Below are 22,441 nucleotides of genomic sequence, written 5' to 3'. Positions count from 1 at the left end.
GGTATATGATGCTGGAGATACTTGACTTTTCAGTTAAACTACCTGTGTATGGTATGCACTGCAATCAGGAATGGTCACCCCAGCCACCTGAATCAATAGATTCCTTCATGCCCCCAAATTGACTCCCATACCATTCTATGACCTTTTGATGCTAACAAGCATTTGACTCTGATACACGCCTGGTGATGTTTAGCACCACGCTTTGGTAATTATATAACTCGCAATTTATTTGAGCCTGTTCTTTATTACTTTCCCTTGTTGCTTTGGCACCCATGCCTCATCTCGAAAATATCTCGCTCCGTCGTGTGATATGTCAAATGAGCTCAAGACAATCCGACGAATGATCAGATGAGTCATGTTGGTGTGGGGAAAGATGCCGCGTTCACGTACTATCCGAGTTATCTGGAGCTCCTAGTTCGAAGTGGGAAATTTCATTTTAACGACCCTCTAAATCGTAATTACAGGGAAACTCGGAGAAATGTTTGTTACCTGAGTTGTGACGTTTCACCACCTACCATTTACCTTTTCAACCAAACTATGACAACCAATCCTTTGTTGACAATTACAACCCCCCATGTACAGGATACTACTTCTCTTGAGATTTATGCCGCGTTCCGATTCGTTGAACTCTGCACTTCTATAACTACAACCAGTTAGCAAATCGGAAAAATTATTCGGTTTTAGTTCTGACTAGCACATGAAAGCAGCATCCGTTTATTATAGACGCGTCAACAAGCAGGGGTGCTTACAAGAGCAGGTAGACTACAATATTTCCATCTACATCTGATGACATTGTTGCTGTTTTTCATTTGTGTAAACGCTCTAAATCAGTATTTTGGGAATATTTGTAATTTATCCCTATTGCTACTTTAGTATCACAGATGTATGATAAATGTATAGCCTACATTTAAGTAGTAGGTTTTTTATTACCCTAAATCCAAGTAAATAATGACTTATCTTTAAAATACGCTGTTCGTCATGGCCATAATATCAGGTTGGCATTCACTTTATCAATGTAAATGTTATTCCCTCAGCATATTCGTTTCACTCCTTTTTACCATCTGAAACAGACTTCGGAAGAAAAAAAACGCTTTGGCTACACAATGAGGTAGGCTGTGACTTCTGTGCTGATGCATGTATGTCATCAATGTTAGACTTCTTTTTTAAGATATAGGAAATGACCCATTAATTATATTTACTTTAAATTCATTTTGAGGTATTCATTCATTTGAAAAAAAGTAACCTTGACTGGGACCATGCTAATCCATACTCCCCGGGTTCACGTGCTAGTTGGAACTAGGAAACTCGAGAGAGAAAAAAAGTATTTTAAGTAAAATCCCTCTCATAACCCCTGAACTAATAAAATTGATCACAATAAAAGGGTTACAATGTTGGGACAATGATATTTCACTGTCAGAACAGACTTAAACTGGTGTTTTGCCATGTGTTCAGGTAAAACAGGAAATATAGGCCTATTGATGAGTTATTGCATTGACTCTCTACTGCACCTTTTAAAAATATTTTCTTGTCTATTTTCCAGCAGATTAATGTACAAGGCAAAGTGTGTATTAACATTTGCATTATGTGCCTTTGTGCTGCTCTTCGTAGCCTACTTCACACCTACATCAGTAAGGTGAGAATGTCTCTCCCTAACCAAACAATTAACACACCCTCTCCCTAATCAAACATAACAACTCCTCCCATTTGCCAATCAATGGCTATATATATTTCAGTAAATCCATATGTTGAAGGTATGGCAAACTTTCCATAACCAGAAACACATTACCAGTCACACACTATAGAAACAATCCATACACCACACCTAGAAACAGAAAGGTGTGTACATTCTGACTCAACGTGTTGTGTTGCAGGTACTTGGAGGGGTTCCTTCCCATGAGCCGATGTCCTCAAGCCCCTGCAGAGAAGCTGAAGCTGGGGAACAGTATAGATGCCTCCCTAGACCTCTGGTAGCCTATAAAAATTGATTATTGTCTGAACAGTGACATACACAGAATATGCCATTACTTTTACTGTGTTCACTACTTTTATTTGTTTTGTGTTGGAGGCCGACAATTAAATCTTAATCTGTTTAATGGCGTGCATTGATACCAAAGTGTTATTGGTAAAGGTATGGGGCTAAGCTCAACACAGTTCTATATCACATACATCCTTGTAATAGGTTTCTTAGTGCAATGTCAACCACATTATCTGCTTTTTCAGCCTGCTTGGCAGCATATTTGGGAGAACGGGCAGTGGTTTTAGTTAGAGGTATGTATGTTTGTCAGACCCTGTATGAATAGCGCAAGAATTAGCTAGTCAGCCCGCAGTCAAATGCTTCATGCGTCAGTGCAGGGTGTATTCAAATGTTACCTAGCGAGGTCCGGCCTACTCCACTGGGCACACGCTGGTTGACTCAACGTTGTATCCACTTCAATGAAATTGCGCAAAAACCAAGCCATGAAGTCGAAGGAATTGTCTGTAGAGCTCCGAGACAGGATTGTGTCAAGGCACAGATCTGGGGAAGGGTACCAAAAAATGTCTGCAGCATTGAAGGTCCCAAAGAACACAGTGGCCTCCATCATTCTTAAATGGAAGAAGTTTGGAACCACCAAGACTCTTCCTAGAGCTGGCCAAACTGAGCAATCAGGGGAGAAGGAACAACATAGAATTGACGTTTGTGCCCAGTGGGACTGCTGGTTTAATGTTCTACAGGAAAATGAATTGCACCCACCTGGTGTCCCAGGTTTAAGTCAGTCCCTGGTTGGAGGGGAAAATGGAGAAAAAAAACAGTGGAACTAGCTTCGATATTTGAATTTGAGTGCTTTAGTGCATACAGTGCACTCGGGAAGTATTCAGACTCCTTGACTTTTTCCACATTTTGTTACATTACAGCCTTATTCCAAAATTAATTAAATCGTTTTCCTACCCTCACTACTCTACACACAATACCCCATAATGACAAACTTTTCCACATTTTCTGAAAATGTATTAAAATTACTTTGAAGCACCTTTGGCAGCAATTACAGCCTCGAGTCTTCTTGGGTCTGTCAGGTTGGTTGGGGAGCGTCGCTGCACAGCTATTTGACCATATCTCCAGAGATGTTCGATTAGGTTCAAGTCTGGGCTCTGGCTTGGCCACTCAAGGACATTCAGAGACTTGTCCTGAAGCCACTACTGCGTTGTGAACATTCACTCCAGCTCTGGAGCAGGTTTTCATCAAGGATCTCTCTGTACTTTGCTCCGTTCATATTTCCCTCTCCTGATCAGTCTCCCAGTCCCTGCCCCTGAAAAACATTCCCACAGCGTGATGCTGCCACCACCATGTTTCACTGTAGGGATGGTTCCAGATTTCCTCTAGACGAGACGCTTGGCAGTCAGGCCAAAAAGTTCAAACTTGGTTTCAGTCTTTAGGTGCCTTTTGTCAAACTCCAAGCGGGCTGTCGTGCCTTTTACTGAGGAGTGGCTTCCGTCTGGCCACTCTACCATAAAGGCTTGATTGGTGGAGTGCTGCAGAGATAGTTGTTCTCCCATCGCCACAGAGAAACTCTGGACCTCTGTCAGAGTGACCATCGGGTTCTTGGTCACCTCCCTGACCAAGGCCCTTCTCCCCTGACTGCTCAGTTTGGCCGAGGCGGCCAGGTCTAGGAAGAGTCTGGTTCCAAACTTCTTTGATTTAAGAATGATAGAGGCCACTGTGTTCTTGGGGACCTTCAATGCTGCAGACATTTTTTGGCACCCTTCCCCAGGTCTGTGCCTTGACACAATTCTGCCTCGGAGCTCTACGGACAATTCCTTTGACCTCATGGCTTGGTTTTTGCTCTGACATGCACTGTCAACCTTGGGACTTTATATAGACAGGTGTGTGTGTGTGTGTGTGTGTGCCTTTCCAAATCATGTCCAATCAATTGAATTTACCACAGGTGGACTCCAAGTTGTAGAAACATCTCAAGGACGATCAATGGGTACAGGATGCACCTGAGCTCAATTTCGAGTCTCGTAGCAAAGGGTCTGAATACTGATTTTTTCAGTATTTTCAGTCATTATGGGTTATTGTGTGTAGATTGAGGATTTTAAAAATTGATTTAATCCATTTTAGAATAAGGCTGTAGCGTGACAAAGTGGAGAAAGGGAAGGGGTCTGAATACTTTCCAAATGCACTGCAAGTCCTGCTATATTCAAATGAACTAAAAAGGGCCAATCCCTTGAGCATTGACAGCATGTTAACTTGCTTCATATCCCCCACTGTCTCTAGAATAAGGGGTTAATTAACCTTATTACTCTCATTCTATATCATTTCCTCCTATTCCATATACCACACAGTACACACTACAGTGAAGCCACTTTTTTTTTAACCGTTGTTTGTTCTGAAACCCAGTCTGTTCTTTTCTCCAACCAGGTCCAGAAGTGATGTTCAGACCTGCACTGACTGGGGAGCACCTGTGATCTGGGATGGGATGTTTGACCCAGATCATTACGACCAGGAACACAGGAAAAACCACTCATCTGTCTCTCTCACTGTATTCGCTGTGGGCAGGTCGGTTTTTCAGCTCAATTACCAGATTTGTTTTATATAAACTTACTGTATCAATTCTTATGAAACACTTCTCCGTCACTTAAACAACATTTTGAGATGTTCTTCTTAAACCAGAGTTTTTACTCCTTCCCATCCCAAGGTATCTAGATGCCTACCTGAAGGCATTCCTTCTCTCTGCTGAGCGTCACTTTATGGTGGCTTTACCTGTGACATACTATGTGTTCACGGACGTTCCCGAGAGGGTACCAGACATCCATCTTGGTCCTAGGCGTAGCCTGAAAGTTGTGAGGGTGCAGAGACACTCTCGCTGGCAGGACATCTCCATGATGCGTATGAGGGCCATCGCAGATGCCATCGAGTCACAGATTCGTCACCACAGCCACTACGTCTTCTGCTTTGACGTGGACCAGGTGTTTGTGGGTCGGTTCGGCTCCGAGGCTCTGGGAGACTCTGTTGCTCTGCTCCACGCCTACTACTACCACCGACCACAGAGCCTGTACACCTACGAACGCAACCCCAGGTCCAGGGCCTACATGGAGACTGGGGACTTCTACTATCATGCTGCTGTGTTCGGAGGCTCGTGGCGAACTGTGAAGAATATGACGGAGACCTGTTACCAGGCCATCATGGAGGACAAGGAGAACCAGGTGGAGGCTCTGTGGCATGACGAGAGTCACCTCAACAAGTACCTGTGGCTCCATAAGCCCAGCAAAGTGCTGTCTCCAGAGTACTGCTGGGACAGGAACATTGGCTACCGTGGTGACATACATGTGGCCCGCCTGCTCTGGTCAGAGAAGAAATATGACACACTCCGGGTTACATAGTGAGTAATCAGAACCTGTGTGCAATAATCTAATGAGCAAAAGCCCCTGAAGCTTCAAACATGGTCCACAGTACGGAGCTGCGATAGTCTACAGCCCAATGTGATTTATGCCCATGCCTTGTTCAAAGCAATGAGGCTTGTAAATGTGTCACAATGGGCTGTCATACTATTAGAACTGTGGAATCTTTGGCTTGTGTGTTGAAACGGGATGTTGCAAGAAGTGCGTTTCTTGGTTCTCCTGTGTCGCTTCCGTTGTCTGGCGGTATTATCTCTCCACCCACTGCTGTCTGTGGCTGGCTGGGATTGAACAAATGGGGAAATAGACTATGCTTGCACTGCTTCTTTTGTATGGTTTATATTTGTGGATTAGAAGTAAAAATCTGTTTTTATGAAGTTGTATTAGATATTGGAACTTATTTTTTTACAAATAAAGATGGATACCTTAAAAAACAAAACATGTATAAGATCTTGTCAGAAGGATTCACCCATAGCAAACCGACTCCAAAATATGGGCTAAATTCGATCAGTAGCGCTACAGATTGAATCTAGGCCTAAATGTTGACAGATGGCAACATCTCAGGTTGGGGATATTGCATGCCTCTAAGGACATGGATTTACTGGCCACATGTCTTCTAATAACAACATTCTTAAAGGGGGGGGGGGGGGGGAACTCCCTCATTTCGCCTGGGGTTTTCCGCTACTCATTAAAATGAGATTTGCTTCTTGGAGGTGCGGTTCGACGTGGGGGCATTATGTAAGGGATAACGCCAATGTTCTGTACATTATCTTTGAAAAAGTGGACGACGCAATGGGACGGCGAGTTAGCCCTTCTAGCCAGTCAGAAAAGAGTATTCAACATTGCTGTGGTATAAGTCAGCTATATCATACCCTGGCAGTTGCTTGTCCTGCTTCACTCAACGTAGTTGAGTCATCTGTGAGGGCATCCTCTGTTAAACCTTACTAATGCTTTTGTACTAAAATATCCATCTTTAGGCATTGGATTTCCGATTGGATTTTTGGGACCGTGTTACTCAATTACTCTGCCGGTAAACATAAAAGGGTTTGTACCACATTGATTGCGATAGGTGACATTCCCGTGTGGAGAAATCCCGTTTTGGGAACCATTGATTAGGCAATACTCTGAGGGTAATATTGGCAACCCTTACAAGTGACCAAGCTTTTGAAATCTAAAAACGGCGTTAACCGGTTTTCCTCGTCTGTCTCATTCCCCTGTGTGTGTGTGTTCCCGTGTGTGTGTGTGTGTGTTCCCGTGTGTGTGTGTGTGTGTGTGTAGAAATAAGAGTTCATCTGAAGTTTGCATAATAACATATAGAATATTGTATAATAAACTGATTTAAATTCAGATAATACTATTCAATATGTAGCGTTATCTTGGGGTTCCGTCCATCGTAGAATATCACGGGGTAGGGGCAAGTCTATAATTCTGGATGTCTAGCGTTTTTGGATTCTGCTGGGAGTGTTTGCAGAGCTGCCTTGTAACAAGGGGAGACGTTGGAAACGCACATGGAGTGGTTCATTAATGTGAGTGTCTTTTTAGATTTAAGTTATATAAAGAAACGTCCATTTCTCAGGATCCTGTTTTTCAAAGATAATTTGAAAGGGTTTAAACACTGTTTCCCATGCTTGTTCAATGAGCCATAAACAATTAATGAACATGCACCTGTGGAACGGGCAATAAGACAATAACAGCTTACAGACGGTAGGCAATTAAGGTCACCGTTATGAAAACTTAGGACACTAAAGAGGCCTTTCAACTGACTCTGGAAAAACACCAAAAGAAAGATACCTAGGGTCCCTACTCATCTGTGTGAACGTGCCTTAGGCATGCTGCAAGGAGGCATGAGGACTGCAGATGTGGCCAGGGCAATACATTGCAATGTCTGTACTGTGAGATGCCTAAGACAGCGCTACAGGGAGACAGGATGGACAGCTGATCATCCTCGCAGTGGCAGACCACGTGTAACAACACCTGCACAGGATCGGTACGTCCGAACATCACACCTGCGGGACAGGTACAGGATGTCAACAACAACTGCCCGAGTTACACCAGGAACGCACAATCCCTCCATCAGTGCTCAGACTGTCCGCAATAGGCTGAGAGATTGTACTGAGGGCTTGTAGGCCTGTTGTAAGGCAGGTCCTCACCAGACATTACTGGCAACAACGTTGTCTATGGGCACAAACCCACCATCGCTGGACCAGACAGGACTGGCAAAAAGTGCTCTACACTGACGAGTCGCGGTTTTGTATCACCAGGGATGATGGTCGGATTTGCATTTATCGTTAAAGGCATGAGCGTTACACCAAGGCCTGTACTCTGGAGCGGGATCAATTTTGGAGGTGGAAGGTCCGTCATGGTCTGGGGCGGTGTGTCACAGCATCATCGGACTGAGCTTGTCATTGCAGGAAATCTCAACGCTGTGCGTTACAGGGAAGACATTCTCCTCCCTCATGTGGTACCCTTCCTGCAGGCTCATCCTGACATGACCCTCCAGCATAACAATGCCAACAGCCATACTGCTCATTCTGTGCGTGATTTCCTGCAAGACAGGAATGTCAGTGTTCTGCCATGGCCAGCAAAGAGCCCGGATCTCAATCCCATTGAGCACGTCTGGGACCTGTTGGATCGGAGGGTGAGGGCTAGGGCCATTCCCCCCCAGAAATGTCTGGGAACTTGCAGGTGCCTTGGTGGAAGAGTGGGGTAACATCTCACAGCAAGAACTGGCAAATCTGGTGCAGTCCATGAGGAGGAGATGCACTGCAGTACAGTGCACTGCACTGTTACTTTTGATTTTGACCCCCCCTTTGTTCAGGGACACATTATTCCATTTCTGTTAGTCACATGTCTGTGGAACTTGTTCAGTATGTCTCAGTTGTTGAATCTTGTTATGTTCATACAAATATTTACACATTGTTTGCTGAAAATAAACGCAATTGACAGTAAGAGGACATATATTGATTCTGTGAAGATATTATTTTTAAATAATGAGGAATTGTCTGTGTGTATAATCGATTACTAGAGATTTGATGAAGTAATGGACATACCCCAAGAGACTTGCAGCTGTAATTGCTGCAAAAGGTGGCTCTACAAAGTATTGACTTGGGGGGTGAATAGTTATGCACGCTCAAGTTCAGTTTGTCTTATTTCTTGTTTGTTTCACAATAAAAAATATTTGGCATCTTCAAAGTGGTAGGAATGTTGTATAAATCAACTGATACAAACCCACACAAAAAATATATTTTAATTCCAAGTTGTAAGGCAAGAAAATAGGAAAAATGCCAAGGGGGTGAATACTTTCGCAAGCCACTGTAAATAGTCCTGTACTATTTGTACAGGAGGCTCTCACTCCATTTCACCTGCGTGGGTGGTGCGACCAGCCTCATCATTAGAATACGTTTTTAATAAAAGTAATTTATTGATTATAGATTTTTCCTCTCATTAGTTAAAGGTAGAATTTCCACCACACATCCCAAGCCACAATACAATCTGTCACGCCCTGGCCTTAGTATTCTTTGTTTTCTTTATTATTTTAGTTAGGTCAGGGTGTGACATGGGGTTAGGTTTGTGTTTTTGTATTGTCTTGGGTGGTTTGTAGTGTCTAGGGGGATTTGTTAGAGTGTATGGGTTTGTGTTGAGTGGATGTGTCTAGATAAGTCTATGGTTGAGTGTAGGTGTTTAGAAAAGTCTATGGCTGCCTGATTTGGTTCTCAATCAGAGACAGCCTGTTATAGTTGTCTCTGATTGGGAGCCATATTTAAGGGAGCCATAGGCTTTAGATGTTTGTGGGTAATTGTCTATGTTGAACGTTTGTAGCCTGTGTGTGTGCACTACGTTATTTAGCGTCACGATCTTTGTTTTTTGTATAGTTTGTGTAAGTGTTTCGTTTCGTGTTCTATCATCTTCATAAATAAAATGAAGATGTATTCATATCCCGCTGCGCCTTGGTCCGTCTCTCCACACGATCGTGACACAATCTCTGACTTTGGTTAAAGGAATAAGTGTGTTTTGTGATGCTAACGTTAGCTCAGGAATGTTTAGATGTTTTATTTAGGGGGGGGGGGGGTGTAAGAAAACCAAACTGTTTATAAAGAACAAGTCTTGTTCTTACAACATAACATTGGCGACGATTGGTAGTTCTTTCTGTAAAGAAATGGGGGGGACAGTAGGTTGGTTCTGCTGCTACGATTGGATAGCGTGCACTGCAGCACAGGTGCAGCTGTGCTCGGGACGATGTGGGTGCTGCCAGCAGTGCCAGGTAACGGTCCCTTGTGGGCAGAATTGAAAACGGTGATATTCTCGAATTTTTGACAAATTATCTTATATACACCTATTTTAACAAGTTATTGCTCGTTTTCTAAGTCTAAATATTGTTGTAATACCAGTTCATCTCCTTGGTTTAAACTTAAAGCGGCAATAAGCATTTGAAACAATAACAAAGCGTGCTGCCCACCTGTTTTGGTAAGAAGCTGAAGGATGGGGCTGGAGAAATCTGACCTCTCAAATTTATAGACAGAGCTATGGATGCAAGGATTGACCATCCATGATATCAAAATTATAGTTTTAACCATGCTTTGAGGCTATACAGTGTTTGTTTAAAAACCTTGGGAGTAAAACAAGCAGTTGTATGACAGTTGAACTAAGCTCAAGAGGCATTTGTTATGTATCCATTGATTCTTCAAGAATATATCATTCATTTAAGTCCAAAAATGGACGTAGCGACTGCTGATTGACCCTTTAAATACTGACAATGTGAAAATATCACAAAAGTTATATCATGACACCAAATTAACTTTAATAGACTTAAACCACAATGCATAGAATATATGTAATATAAAAATAAAACAACTAGTCCTGTCATGGTATTATTCATTGCAGCGTTCCCTTCTTAAGTTTGGCTGTATCTGCCCGTCTGTCCTCACACCTCGTCACTGTCCGAGCTCAGTGCGTCAGAGGTTGTGGTCAGCCCTGGTCAGAGGGGAGGTCAGGTTCAGATAGCCCATCTCCACAGGCTGCATGGTCAGGGTAGAGCGTGGAGAGGTGAGTAAAGTACATGGAGAGGTGAGTGAAGAGCGTGGAGAGGTGAGTGAAGAGCGTGGAGAGGTGGCTTCCTCTGTGTGACTGGCCTTGCTCCTATAGATGTTGTCCAAATGGCTTCTCATGTCAAATGCTCCAGGCAGAACTCTGTTGACCACAGAAAACATTCAATACACGTCTTACTTTGAGGAAAGTGCAACAAAGATTGCATGTAAGATGCTCTGTTAAAGTGAGCACAGTATCCTTTCATGACAATGGCGGTTTGGAACAAAACGAGAACAGAATCAGAACGGTGAAGTTTCTCTACCTGGTTTCCAGAAGGCTAGACGTTAGCAGTATGCTCTCAAAATGAGACATTTTCTTCGAGTCCTGTTTTTTTTTTAAAGAAGGGAAATGTGGCATGTTATGGTGAGGCAAAATCCCACTTCCAAGTCAACCTCACTTTGAACCATATCCTGCACACCGAGCTAGCACTCTCCAGCCACAACTTTATCCATCATCATACACACATAATCAATTAAACTCTCTCTGTTCTGTGCAGTGCAGTGCATCAAATAAATTCCATATAGCAAGAATGCATCCAAGGTAAGTCTAGGCTCATGAAAACATGTGGAAACATGAGAATGTTGAACGCACAACTGGAGTTGTTTGTTGACTACCTTAAAGTACGATTCCATCTTGATTCAACCTCATTGTCATTATCTCCAGCACAATACCAGTGTCTATGTGTGAAAGCAGTGCATTTCTATCCGATTCACAGTGACGTGGGGAATAAGAAAATAACCTCCCTTTTGCTAGAAACTCATTGCAGGTTTTGAAAATCACTGTTTTTCTTACTTTTAATCCTACCCTGTGATGTCTCAGATGCATTTTTAGGACCTTCTCTTTTTAACAAAGCAAATTTGAGGAAAACGGTACCGAAGTTCTACCAACACATCGACTGTATGTCGTACTCTCGCTGGTAAAACATTGGCCAACTGCTACTCAACTTCTCGAAACGCCTTCGCCCGCTTTGAGGATAACACAGTGCCACCGATGCGGCCCGCTACCAAGAACTGTGGGCTCTCCTTCTCTGTGGCCGACGTGAGTAAGACATTTAAGCATGTTAAACCTCGCAAGGCTGCCAGCCCAGACGGCATCCGTAGCCGTGTACTCAGAGCATGCGCAGGCCAGCTGGCTGGAGTGTTCAAGTTGTCCACCATTATTCCTGTACCCAAGAAAGCAAAGTTAACTGAACTAAATGACTATCTAAATGACACTCACTTCTGTCATCATGAAGTGTTTTGAAAGGCTAGTTAAGGATCATATCACCTCTCTAACCTGATACCCTAGACACACTTCAATTTGCGTACCGCCCCAATAGATCCACAGACAATGCAATCGCCATCGCACTGCACACTACCCTATCCCATCTGGACAAGAGGAATACCTATGTAAGAATGCTGTTCATTGACTACAGCTCAGCATTCAACACCATAGTACCCTCCAAGCTCATCATTAAGCTTGGGGCCCTGGGTCTGAACCCCACCCTATACAACTGGGTCCTGGACTTCCTGACGGGCCGCCCCCAGGTGGTGAAGGTAGGAAACAACACCTCCACTACGCTGATCCTCAACACAGGGGCCCCACAAGGGTGCGTGCTCAGCCCCCTCCTGTACTCCCTGTTCACCCATGACTGCATGGCCACGAAAGCCTCCAACTCAATCATCAAGTTTGCCGACGACACAACAGCAGTAGGCCTGATTACCAACAGGAGGTGAGGGCCCTGGGAAAGTGGTGCTAGGAAAATAACCTCTCACTCAACGTCAACAAAACAAAGGAGCTGATTGTGGACTTCAGGAAACAGCAGAGAGAGCACGCCCCTATCCACATCGACGGGACAGCAGTGGAGAAGGTAGAAAGCTTCAATTCCCTCTGCGTACACATCACTGACAATCTGAAATGGTTCACCCACACAGACAGTGTGGTGAAGAAGACGCAACAGCGCCTCTTCAACCTCAGGTGGCTGAAGAAATTTGGCCTGGCCCCTAAAACCCTCAAACGTTTACAGATGCACAATTGAGAGCATCCTGTCGGCCAGTATCAACGCATCACTGGGGGCAAACTACCTGACCTCCAGGACACCTACAGCACCTGATGTCACAGGGAGGCCAAAAAGATCATCAACCACCAGAGCCACGGCCTGTTCACCCCACTATCATCCAGAAGGCAAGGTCAGTACAGGTGCATCAATGCTGGGACCGAGAGACTGAAAAATGGCTTCTATCTTAAGGCCATCAGACTGTAAAATAGCCATCACTAGCCGGTTTCCACCCAGTTACGAAACCCTGCAACTTAGAGGCTGCTGCCCTATATACAGACTTGGAATCCCCTAATCACTTTAATAATGTTTAAATGTGTACATACTGCTTTACCAATCTCATATGTATATACTGTATTTTAGTCAATGCCACTCTGACATTGCTCAATCTAATATTTATATTTTTCTTAATTCCATTTTTTTACTTTTAGATGTGTGTGTATTGTTGTGAATCATTTTTAGATACTACTGCACTGTTAGATACTACTGCACTGTTGGAGCTAGGTACACAAACATTTCGCTACGTTCGCAATAACTTTGATTTGATAGAAACGCGCTGTTTTCACATACAGTTGAAGTCGGAAGTTTACATACACCTTTGCCAAACACATTTAAACTCCGTTTTTCACAATTCCTGACATTTAATCCTGGTAAAAATTCCCTGTTTTAGGTCAGTTAGGATCACCACTTTATTTTAAGAATGTGAAATGTCAGAATAATAGTATAGATAATGATTTATTTCACCTTTTATTTCTTTCATCACATTCCCAGTGGGTCAGAAGTTTACATACACTCAATTAGTATTTGGTAGCATTGCCTTTAAATTGTTTAACTTGGGTCAAACGTTTTGGGTAGCCTTCCACAAGCTTCCCACAATAAGTTTGGTGAATTTTGGCCCATTCCTCCTGACAGAGCTGGTGTAACTGAGTCAGGTTTGTAGGCCTCCTTGCTCGCACACAATTTCTTGTTGTCCTTTAGCCATTTTGCCACAACTTTGGAAGTATGCTTGGGGTCATTGTCCATTTGGAAGACCCATTTGCGACCAAGCTTTAACTTCCTGACTGATGTCTTGAGATGTTGCTTCAATACATCCACATCCTTTTCCTACCTCATGATGCCATCTATTTTGTGAAGTTCACCGGTCCCTCCTGCAGCAAAGCATCCCCACAACATGATGCTGCCACCCCCGTGCTTCATGGTTGGGATGGTGTTCTTCGGCTTGCAAGCGCCCCCCTTTTTCCTCCAAACATAACGATGGTCATTATGGCCAAACAGTTCTATTTTTGTTTAATCAGACCAGAGGCCAAAAAGTACAAGTGGCATCTTCCTTGCTGAGAGGCTGTTACGTTCCCCAGTTTCTGTGTTGTAGCTTTTGTATTTGAGTGTGTGTTTCAGGACATTGCTTCCTGAGTTCTCCCCAACCAGCTGATTGGTCGACCCCAGGCTAATTGATGATTGGAGCTGACCCCGCCCCCTCGTCAAGAAGCAGCTGACTCTAATCACCATTGCCACCTGAAGATATAAAAGACAGTGTTCTGTTCAGAAGAAAGGAGATGAGATCATGAGAAGAGATTAGAGGGAGATTGAATGTTTTGGAGAGATCATCAGAGAGAGAAGGAGAAGAGATCAGAGATAGAATTGAATATTTTGTATAGTGTTGGTTGTGTATCAGAAAGTGTTGGTATGTACTATATTAGTTGTTGTTGGTAGCAGCTTTGCTATGTCCTGTGTTTGTGAGTGTTTGTGAAATTGTTAATAATTATTCTGTTTCATTTGTTCCCAGGGGGGAAGGGGAAGGCACTTAGGGAGTGCTTAGGCAAGAGGCCCGCGGGCATACATATACCCGTAGTATATTCATTGTCTAGGCACACTAGGTAAGACCTGGGCGGACCACCCCCTGTATTTTGGTTAGGGCACCAGGTGGTGTTAAGATAGGTAAGTTAAGTGAGTAGGCAGGTTAGATAGGAGAGGGGGAGCTTTGATATTTACTTTCTTTGCTTTGGTTCCGTCCAGCCCCTTTTTCCCATATTACTGTGTAGGAAATAAATCCTAGTAAACGGTAAATTCTGCCTTTGTCGTCCTTTCTCCCACCTACAGTTCATACCTCTTGCACTTCACAGAGAGTTGGGTTGTAGCAGGGAGTTGCGTTCCCTCTTCTCAGAGGCGTGCGTAACAGAGGCCATTCAGGATATGTCGATATATAACTCGTTTTACTGTGGATATAGATACTTTTGTACCCGTTTCCTCCAGCATCTTCACAAGGTCCTTTGCTGTTGGTCTGGGATTGATTCGCACTTTTCGCACCAAAGTACGTTAATCTCTAGGAAACAGAACGCATCTCTTTCCTGAGCGGTATGACGGCTGCGTGGTCCCATGGTGTTTATACTTGCGTACTATTGTTTGTACAGATGAACGTGGTATCTTCAGCCGTTTGGAAATTGCTCCCAAGGATGAACCAGACTTGTGGAGGTCTCAAATTCTTTTTCTGAGGTCTTGGCGGATTTCTTTTGATTTTCCCATGATGTCAAGTAAAGAGGCTCTGAGTTTGAAGGTAGGTCTTGAAATACATCAACAAATACACCTCCAATTGACTCAAATGATGTCAATTAGCCTATCAGAAGCCTCTAAAGCCATGACACCATTTTCTGGAATTTTCCAAGCTGTTTAAGGGCACAGTCAACTTAGTGTATGTAAACTTCTGACCCACGAATTGTGATAGTGCATTATAAGTGAAATAATCTGTCTGTAAACAATTTTTTGAAAAATGACTTGTGTCATGCACAAAGTAGATAACCGACTTGCCAAAACTATAGTTTGTTAACAAGATATTTGTGGAGTGGTTGAAAAACGAGTTTTACTGACTCCAACCTAAATGTATGTAAACTTCCGACTTCAACTGTATGTAGACACTGGTATTGTGCTGGAGATAATGAATATGACGTTGTAAAGTGGTGGAATTGCACTTTAACAAGCAGCTACATTGCCCCTTTAAGGGAATCAGTGATTGCTACATAATTTTTTATATTTTAAATTAAAAATATATGCCCTATTGATTCTTGAAGAATACAACTTATAAATTCCTCATGAGCTTAGCTGCATTGTCTGACACCATCAGGCACCAAAACAATATTGTTTTACTCCTTTGATGATGAAGAATGTATAACCTGAAAACATGGTTAAAATGTAATTTTAGTAGCTTTTTTGTTGTTGATTTATTTGATCATTTTAAACACAATACAACCACATGTACAATGTATGGTCAGGCCTTGCATCCATAGCTCTGTCTATGAATTTGAGTGGTTACATTTCTCCTGCCTCATCCCTGAGCTTTTTACCAAATCAGTGGCAGGGTGAGCCACTTTGTTATTGTTTGAACTGCAGATTACAACTTTAACGCCGCTAAGTATGAAGCCCAATTATGACTGGCTTTCCAAGAATACAGACTATGCGAAATCTAAATAGGTTGATACTTTGACAACTTAACCTGTTGAGGACAGAGGGCGCTGTTTTCACTTTGGGGGAAAATCGTGCCCAATTTAAAAACGGCCTCGTACTCAATTCTTGCTCGTACAATATGCATATTATTATTACTATTGGATAGAAAACACTCTCTAGTTTGTAAAACCATTTGAATTATATCTGTGAGTAAAACAGAACTCATTTTGCAGCAAACTTCCTGATCAGGAAGTGGAAAATCTGAAAACGATGCTCTGTTCTAGGGCCTGCCTATAAATGGGCTTGATACGTATTAGTATACATGCACGTCATACACCTTCCAGTAGATGTCAATAGGCAGTGAGAGAAGAAATGGAGTGTTTATCTCGGTCTGAGGTGGAATAAAAGCTCTTGGCATGACGTGTCACCCATTTCCTGTTTTCTGGAAAGCGCGAGAAGGAGCCTGGGATTGCCTTCTGGAAAGCTGTCGTTATAGACCACTACTATCTCCGGCTTTGATTTTATTTGATAAATGTGACAATATCATCGTAAAGTATGTTTTTTCAATATAGTTTTATTAGATTATTGAAATTTTTTCGGGACGTTAGGCGTGTTGCGTTGTGTGCCTTTGTTCAGGAAGGAGAGCTTTGCGCTACTTTGCTAGCTTTCCGTGCTAATTGACTGGAGAAGAGGACGTTCTAAAACCAAACAACGATTGTTCACAACAAAGGACCCCTTGTACAACATTCTGATGGAAGATCATCAAAAGTAGGACCCATTTTATGATGCTATTTCATATATCTGTCGAACATGTGTACTATTAGGTAGCGCCCAGATTTTGGGCACGCTCTCGCTATAACATAAGCTGGATGTCGTAATGAAGTTATTTTTAGAATTCTAACACGGCGATTGCATTAAGAACTAGTGTATCTATCATTTCCTATACAACATGTATTTTTTAGTCATGTTTATGAATAGTTATTTGGTCAGAATAGGTGAGTTTTAGAAAAATATCCGCACATTCTGGGAAAAAGATGCTACGTTAGCACAATGTATAACCACTGATTTCAGCTCTAAATATGCACATTGTCGAACAAAACATAAGTGTATGTATAACCTGATGTTATAGGACTGTCATCTGATGAAGGTTTATGAAGGTTAGTGAAAATTAATATATTTTGCTGGTTTATTCGCTATCGCTAACGTGCCTATTGCTATCGCTAACGTGCCTTGATGAATGAATGCGGTAGTGTGGTAGGCTATTGTAGTAAGCTAATATAATGCTATATTGTGTTTTCGCTGTAAAACACTTAAAAAAATCGGAAATATTGGCCGGATTCACAAGATGTTTGTCTTTAATTTGCTGTACACCATCGATTTTTCAGAAATGTTTTATGACGAGTATTTAGGTATTTCACGTTGGTCTCTATAATTACTCTGGCTGCTTCGGTGCTATTTTTGACGGTAGCTGTGATGGTAGCTGCAATGTAAAACTGATTTATACCTCAAATATGCACATTTTTCGAACAAAACATAGATTTATTGTGTAACATGTTATAGGACTGTCATCTGATGAAGTTGTTTCTTGGTTAGTTTGGTTGGATCTTGGTTAGTTATGTTGGTTTTGTGCATGCTACCTGTGCTGTGAAAAATGTCTGTCCTTTTTTGTATTTGGTGGGGGGCTAACATAAATATACGTGGTGTTTTCGCTGTAAAACATTTAAAAAATCGGACATGTTGGCTGGATTCACAAGATGTGTATCTTTAATTTGCTGTATTGGACTTGTTAATGTGTGAAAGTTAAATATTTCTAAAAAATATTTTTTGAATTTCGCGCTCTGCCTTTTCAGTGGAATGTGGGAGGAGTTCCGCTAGCGGAACCCCGGAGCCAGACAGGTTAAACAACAATTCACATTTCTAGGTGGCAGGTAGCCTAGTGGTTAGAGCGTTGGGCCAATATCCGAAAAGTTGCTAGATCGAATCCCCGAGCTGACAAGGTAAAAATCTGTCATTTTGCCCCTGAACAAGGCAGTTAACCCACTGTTCCTAGGCCGTCATTGTAAATAAGAATTTGTTCTTAACTGACTTGCCTAGTTAAATAAAAAGGTAAAAAAATATCATCTACGCCACCCAGTGTACCTGTACATTTGCGCTGCGTGCTTTACGGAGATTCTTTAGAGCGCGCTGCAATGCTGCTCCATTAGGAATCAGACCGGACATCTCCACTATGGTGTCCTGTAAGTGCTTGCTTTCCTTCTCCAGGAAATCCACACTGGAGAAGGAAACGATAGGAAACACCACACTTAGACACTCCACAGAAACATCCAACACTTAACAACACTACAGGAGGTTCAGTAGCTGCTCTAAATGGTGGAGCCGTACTCTCGTTCCTGCTCTAAATGGTGGAGCCGTACTCTCGTTCCTGCTCTAAATGGTGGAGCCGTACTCTCGTTCCTGCTCTAAATGGTGGAGCCGTACTCTCGTTCCTGCTCTAAATGGTGGAGCCGTACTCTCGTTCCTGCTCTAAATGGTGGAGCCGTACTCTCGTTCCTGCTCTAAATGGTGGAGCCGTACTCTCGTTCCTGCTCTAAATGGTGGAGCCGTACTCTCGTTCCTGCTCTAAATGGTGGAGCCGTACTCTCGTTCCTGCTCTAAATGGTGGAGCCGTACTCTCGTTCCTGCTCTAAATGGTGGAGCCGTACTCTCGTTCCTGCTCTAAATGGTGGAGCCGTACTCTCGTTCCTGCTCTAAATGGTGGAGCCGTACTCTCGTTCCTGCTCTAAATGGTGGAGCCGTACTCTCGTTCCTGCTCTAAATGGTGGAGCCGTACTCTCGTTCCTGCTCTAAATGGTGGAGCCGTACTCTCGTTCCTGCTCTAAATGGTGGAGCCGTACTCTCGTTCCTGCTCTAAATGGTGGAGCCGTACTCTCGTTCCTGCTCTAAATGGTGGAGCCGTACTCTCGTTCCTGCTCTAAATGGTGGAGCCGTACTCTCGTTCCTGCTCTAAATGGTGGAGCCGTACTCTCGTTCCTGCTCTAAATGGTGGAGCCGTACTCTCGTTCCTGCTCTAAATGGTGGAGCCGTACTCTCGTTCCTGCTCTAAATGGTGGAGCCGTACTCTCGTTCCTGCTCTAAATGGTGGAGCCGTACTCTCGTTCCTGCTCTAAATGGTGGAGCCGTACTCTCGTTCCTGCTCTAAATGGTGGAGCCGTACTCTCGTTCCTGCTCTAAATGGTGGAGCCGTACTCTCGTTCCTGTTCTAAATGGTGGAGCCGTACTCTCGTTCCTGTTCTAAATGGTGGAGCCGTAGTCTCGTTCCTGTTCTAAATGGTGGAGCCGTAGTCTCATTCCTGTGCTAAATCGGAGGCAATTAGTAGTGCCTGTGTTTAGTACCATTGGTGGGGTTCAGTACTGTATTGAGTGGTGTTATTGGGGGGGGTTCTGAATACCTGCATTGAGCTGTAGTGGCAGCAAGCACACTCTTGTTTTTTCTCTCCTCCACATCATTCAGTGTTCCGAGCAGATCCCTCTTCTCTGCCAGCAGTTTCCGATTTTCCTCATTCATGTTCACTATCATCTCTTTCTCCTAGAGAAAACAGAGAAAGTTCCTTAGTTCCGTTTTGCATACATGGCATTGTCCAGAGTGTGTGACATGAGGGAGCAGCAGATTTAGGGCTTGGACAGACCACCAAGACTGTTGGCCGTGGTACTTGGCACCTCTGCCCAGCATGTCGGCAGTCATTTTTGTGTGTGTTCAAATAGCACAGTACATCGGCCGTCAGCCTGGTTAAAATACTCCAGGCCAGAACGGGTTGTAGCGTTGCTTGCTTTGTTTCCATTGGTATGTCCATGTTCTGTTAGATAGCCAAAACTAGCTCTGCTGCGCTAATGTTGCTTGCTAGCTAGAATTTGTATAACGTCCTGGCTCATACTTTAGCTAGATAGCCACAACTAGATAACTAGCTAGGAAGATCATGAAGAAATAATTTAATTCACTCTCCATTATCCGATACTGCCAGTGCTTGCTAGCTAGCGGTTGGCATCATCATTCGCTAGCTAGATAAAAACTTGGTCAAAGCTTATGACATTTGGCAGACAGGCAGTTAAATTACTTAATGAAAACAAATTCATTGTAGGGCTGCAACTAACAATGATCTTAATCGAAATTCAGTCTTTCTATGAAAATGCCTTTTCATAAAAAAGTCAAAAACAGAACAATGCACATCTACTTCTTATTCGGTGGGGTTTATCGGTGGTTGGCATCAAACGTTATGGTGCATTACCGCCAACTATTGCACTAGAGTGTGGGCCAGAGACAGCGAGAAACTAAATCCTGCCTGCCAGCCCCGTTGCTCTTAAAATAACAAAATATTTTAGACTATATCTAATTACGTTCTACTCAATATACTCTTTGAACTAATTTCCTGTATCCCCTTCTCCCTCATACTAGATGTCAGCCTCTCTCTTTCCCTCTAATACTCCTCACACTGTAGCAATACATGCTCCACTGTCTCTGTTTCCAGTCAATAATCACACTTTCCTGTTGGATGCTTTCCTATCATATTTAAAGTCTTATTCAACTGGCTGTGTCCCACCCTTATTCAACTGGCTGTGTCCCACCCTTAATCTTGTAAAACCTCCTCTCTTCTGTCCCTTCCTGCCGTTCCCCCCTCCCCGACTTTCCTCTGTACTTGAAATAAATGCCTGCCCTTATTATCTCTATTCCACTGCTCCTGCCATCTCTGCACCATCACTGTCTATATCAGGCTTTTTGCTTCTGCCTCGATCATTGAAACTACAACATCCTCACTACTAAGTGCTTGTTTAGCCAGTATATCAGCTGCCTCATTCCCCTCCACCTCTACAAGGGCTGGGACCCAAGTAAATCTTCTCTGTATACCCATCTGTCTAATCCTGCCATGGGTTTGTAGCACCTCATACAGCAAGTCTTGTCTGCTACGTGAGCTAAAGGACTGGAGACTCATCAACACTGCACATGAATCAGAGCAAATAACTACTCTGTCTGGTTTGACTTCCTCCTCCCACTACAAGGCCAACAGAATGGCCATCAGCTCCGCCGTATATACAGCCAGATGAATAATAGGTTTCCTGACTGCCACCCCTGTAATAGGTTTCCTGACTGCCACCCCTGTAATAGGTTTCCTGACTGCCACCCCTGTAATATGTTTCCTGACTGCCACCCCACATTCCCGCACTACAAATGCTGACCCAGTACATCTTGTCCTTGGATCTTTTGAACCATTGTGTAAATGGCCACAAAATCCTGATACACAGTATCCATACGTCTCTTAAACAAATCAGATGGATCAACACCCTCCCTATCTTCCTGTAGTTTCTCCAACACTTCTAGATCAGCTACTGGAGGCGGGAGTAGCCATGGTGGATTTACAGGAATAGCTACCGTTGAACTAAACTCCCTTCCATACAGTCCCATTTCCTTCACCTGGGTATTACCCACCCAGCTAAAGCGTTCTGTCTTCGCTTGTGTTCCCAGCATGCCTGTAAAATCCCTTTCGCAGGATGAGACACCCCATGTCCCTGTAGGTTGACCCAATAATTCATTGCCAGCTGCTGTCTCCTAATCTGCAATGGCATATCCTCCATCTCCACCTGTAGCAGCCACTGGGGAGGTCCGAAACACCCCACTACATATTCTGAGTCCTTGCCCCTGTATGACATCTAGCCTTTCCAATGATGTCCGGGCTGCCGAACCAGATGCTATACTGCTATAGTCTATTACAGATCAGATCAATGCAACATACATAGACCTCAATGAGGAACACCCAGCCCCCCACTCCTTCCCTGTCTGACAGCGCATCACATTTAGCACCTTCTTACACTTTCCCACCACTCTCTCAATGTGTTCCGTCCAGGTCATTCTAATGTCAAAGTTTACCCCAAGGAACCTGAAGGCCCCACCCTCTCCAAGTTTCTCCCATATAACCTCTAATCTCCCACCTTCCTCCTGGTAAAGAACACTGAGTTCTCTACAGAGATCCTGAATCCCAACATTAATGCCCACTGCTCTACCTCATCAATTGCTTCCTGTACCTTCCTGACTATGTAATGGCACATTCCTTCCCCTCTTCCATAAGGCCCCATCTGCAAATAACCTCCCAATATCCGGCTGTACCTGAGAGTTAACATAATTTATCATGATTGAGAACAACAGAGGACTAATCACGCTCCCCTGCGGTGTACCGTTATCCACCAGGTAGCGGCCTGATAGAGACTTGGATAGATCTTCCAAACAGGAAATAATTTAGCCAGTTGTACATTCTTCCTCCTACCCCCATAATAATCAAGCTTGATTAACAACCCCTCCTTCCACATTTAATACGCCTTCTCCACATCAAAAAAGACAGCTACAACAGTCTCCTTGTTCACCCGAGCCTTCCTGACCTCTGCTTCTAAGCAGAGCACTGGGTCCATAGTTCCCCTACCCTTCCTGAACCCACTCTGATGTGGCGATACTAGCACCCTGCTCTCCAG

The 22,441-nt window shown here is 43.5% G+C and overlaps 2 protein-coding genes across 10 annotated transcripts in view; one reads left to right on the top strand and one right to left on the bottom strand.

The window, feature by feature from the left end:
- Positions 1-281: 281 nt before the first annotated feature.
- Positions 282-5,812, top strand: LOC139535520 (alpha-1,3-galactosyltransferase 2-like). 5 transcript variants are annotated; one of them, XM_071334999.1, is made up of 6 exons: positions 282-757; positions 1,071-1,108; positions 1,544-1,633; positions 1,872-1,967; positions 4,397-4,534; positions 4,674-5,812. In XM_071334999.1, exons 1-6 carry the CDS (start codon positions 698-700, stop codon positions 5,356-5,358), a joined length of 1,107 nt encoding a protein of 368 aa, XP_071191100.1. In that variant the 5' UTR covers positions 282-697; the 3' UTR covers positions 5,359-5,812. The 5 variants fall into 5 exon arrangements, with proteins under 5 accessions (XP_071191100.1, XP_071191098.1, XP_071191099.1 ...); XM_071334997.1 differs by having other exon boundaries at positions 1,035-1,108; XM_071334998.1 differs by having other exon boundaries at positions 283-757; positions 1,541-1,633.
- A 4,337-nt stretch (positions 5,813-10,149) lies between these two features.
- The window catches only part of LOC139535517 (coiled-coil domain-containing protein 30), a 30,203-nt gene continuing 17,911 nt past the window's right edge, over positions 10,150-22,441 (bottom strand). For 2 of the 5 annotated variants that reach the window (XM_071334989.1, XM_071334990.1), the window contains 4 exons: positions 19,378-19,514; positions 18,068-18,200; positions 10,721-10,782; positions 10,150-10,560 (listed from right to left, as the gene is read on the bottom strand). In XM_071334989.1, coding sequence (XP_071191090.1) covers positions 10,326-10,560; positions 10,721-10,782; positions 18,068-18,200; positions 19,378-19,514 — 567 coding nt within the window. In that variant the 3' untranslated portion in view covers positions 10,150-10,325. The remainder of the gene's footprint in view (positions 10,561-10,720; positions 10,783-18,067; positions 18,201-19,377; positions 19,515-22,441) is intronic. The other 3 variants (XM_071334992.1, XM_071334991.1, XM_071334993.1) reach the window with 3 other exon arrangements.

Source organism: Salvelinus alpinus, chromosome 12, assembly GCF_045679555.1.
Source record: "Salvelinus alpinus chromosome 12, SLU_Salpinus.1, whole genome shotgun sequence".
Taxonomy (NCBI): Eukaryota; Metazoa; Chordata; class Actinopteri; order Salmoniformes; family Salmonidae; genus Salvelinus; species Salvelinus alpinus.
This window is presented reverse-complemented; position numbering and strand designations above follow the sequence as displayed.

Excerpts from the sequence above, each read along its gene's own strand:
- LOC139535520 (XM_071334996.1), top strand. The coding sequence starts at position 698 with ATGAAAGCAGCATCCGTTTATTATAGACGCGTCAACAAGCAGGGGTGC. Across the intron at positions 1,109-1,540 it reads CGCTTTGGCTACACAATGAG|CAGATTAATGTACAAGGCAA; the intron begins GTAGGCTGTGAC and ends TCTATTTTCCAG. Across the intron at positions 4,535-4,673 it reads ACTGTATTCGCTGTGGGCAG|GTATCTAGATGCCTACCTGA; the intron begins GTCGGTTTTTCA and ends TCCCATCCCAAG.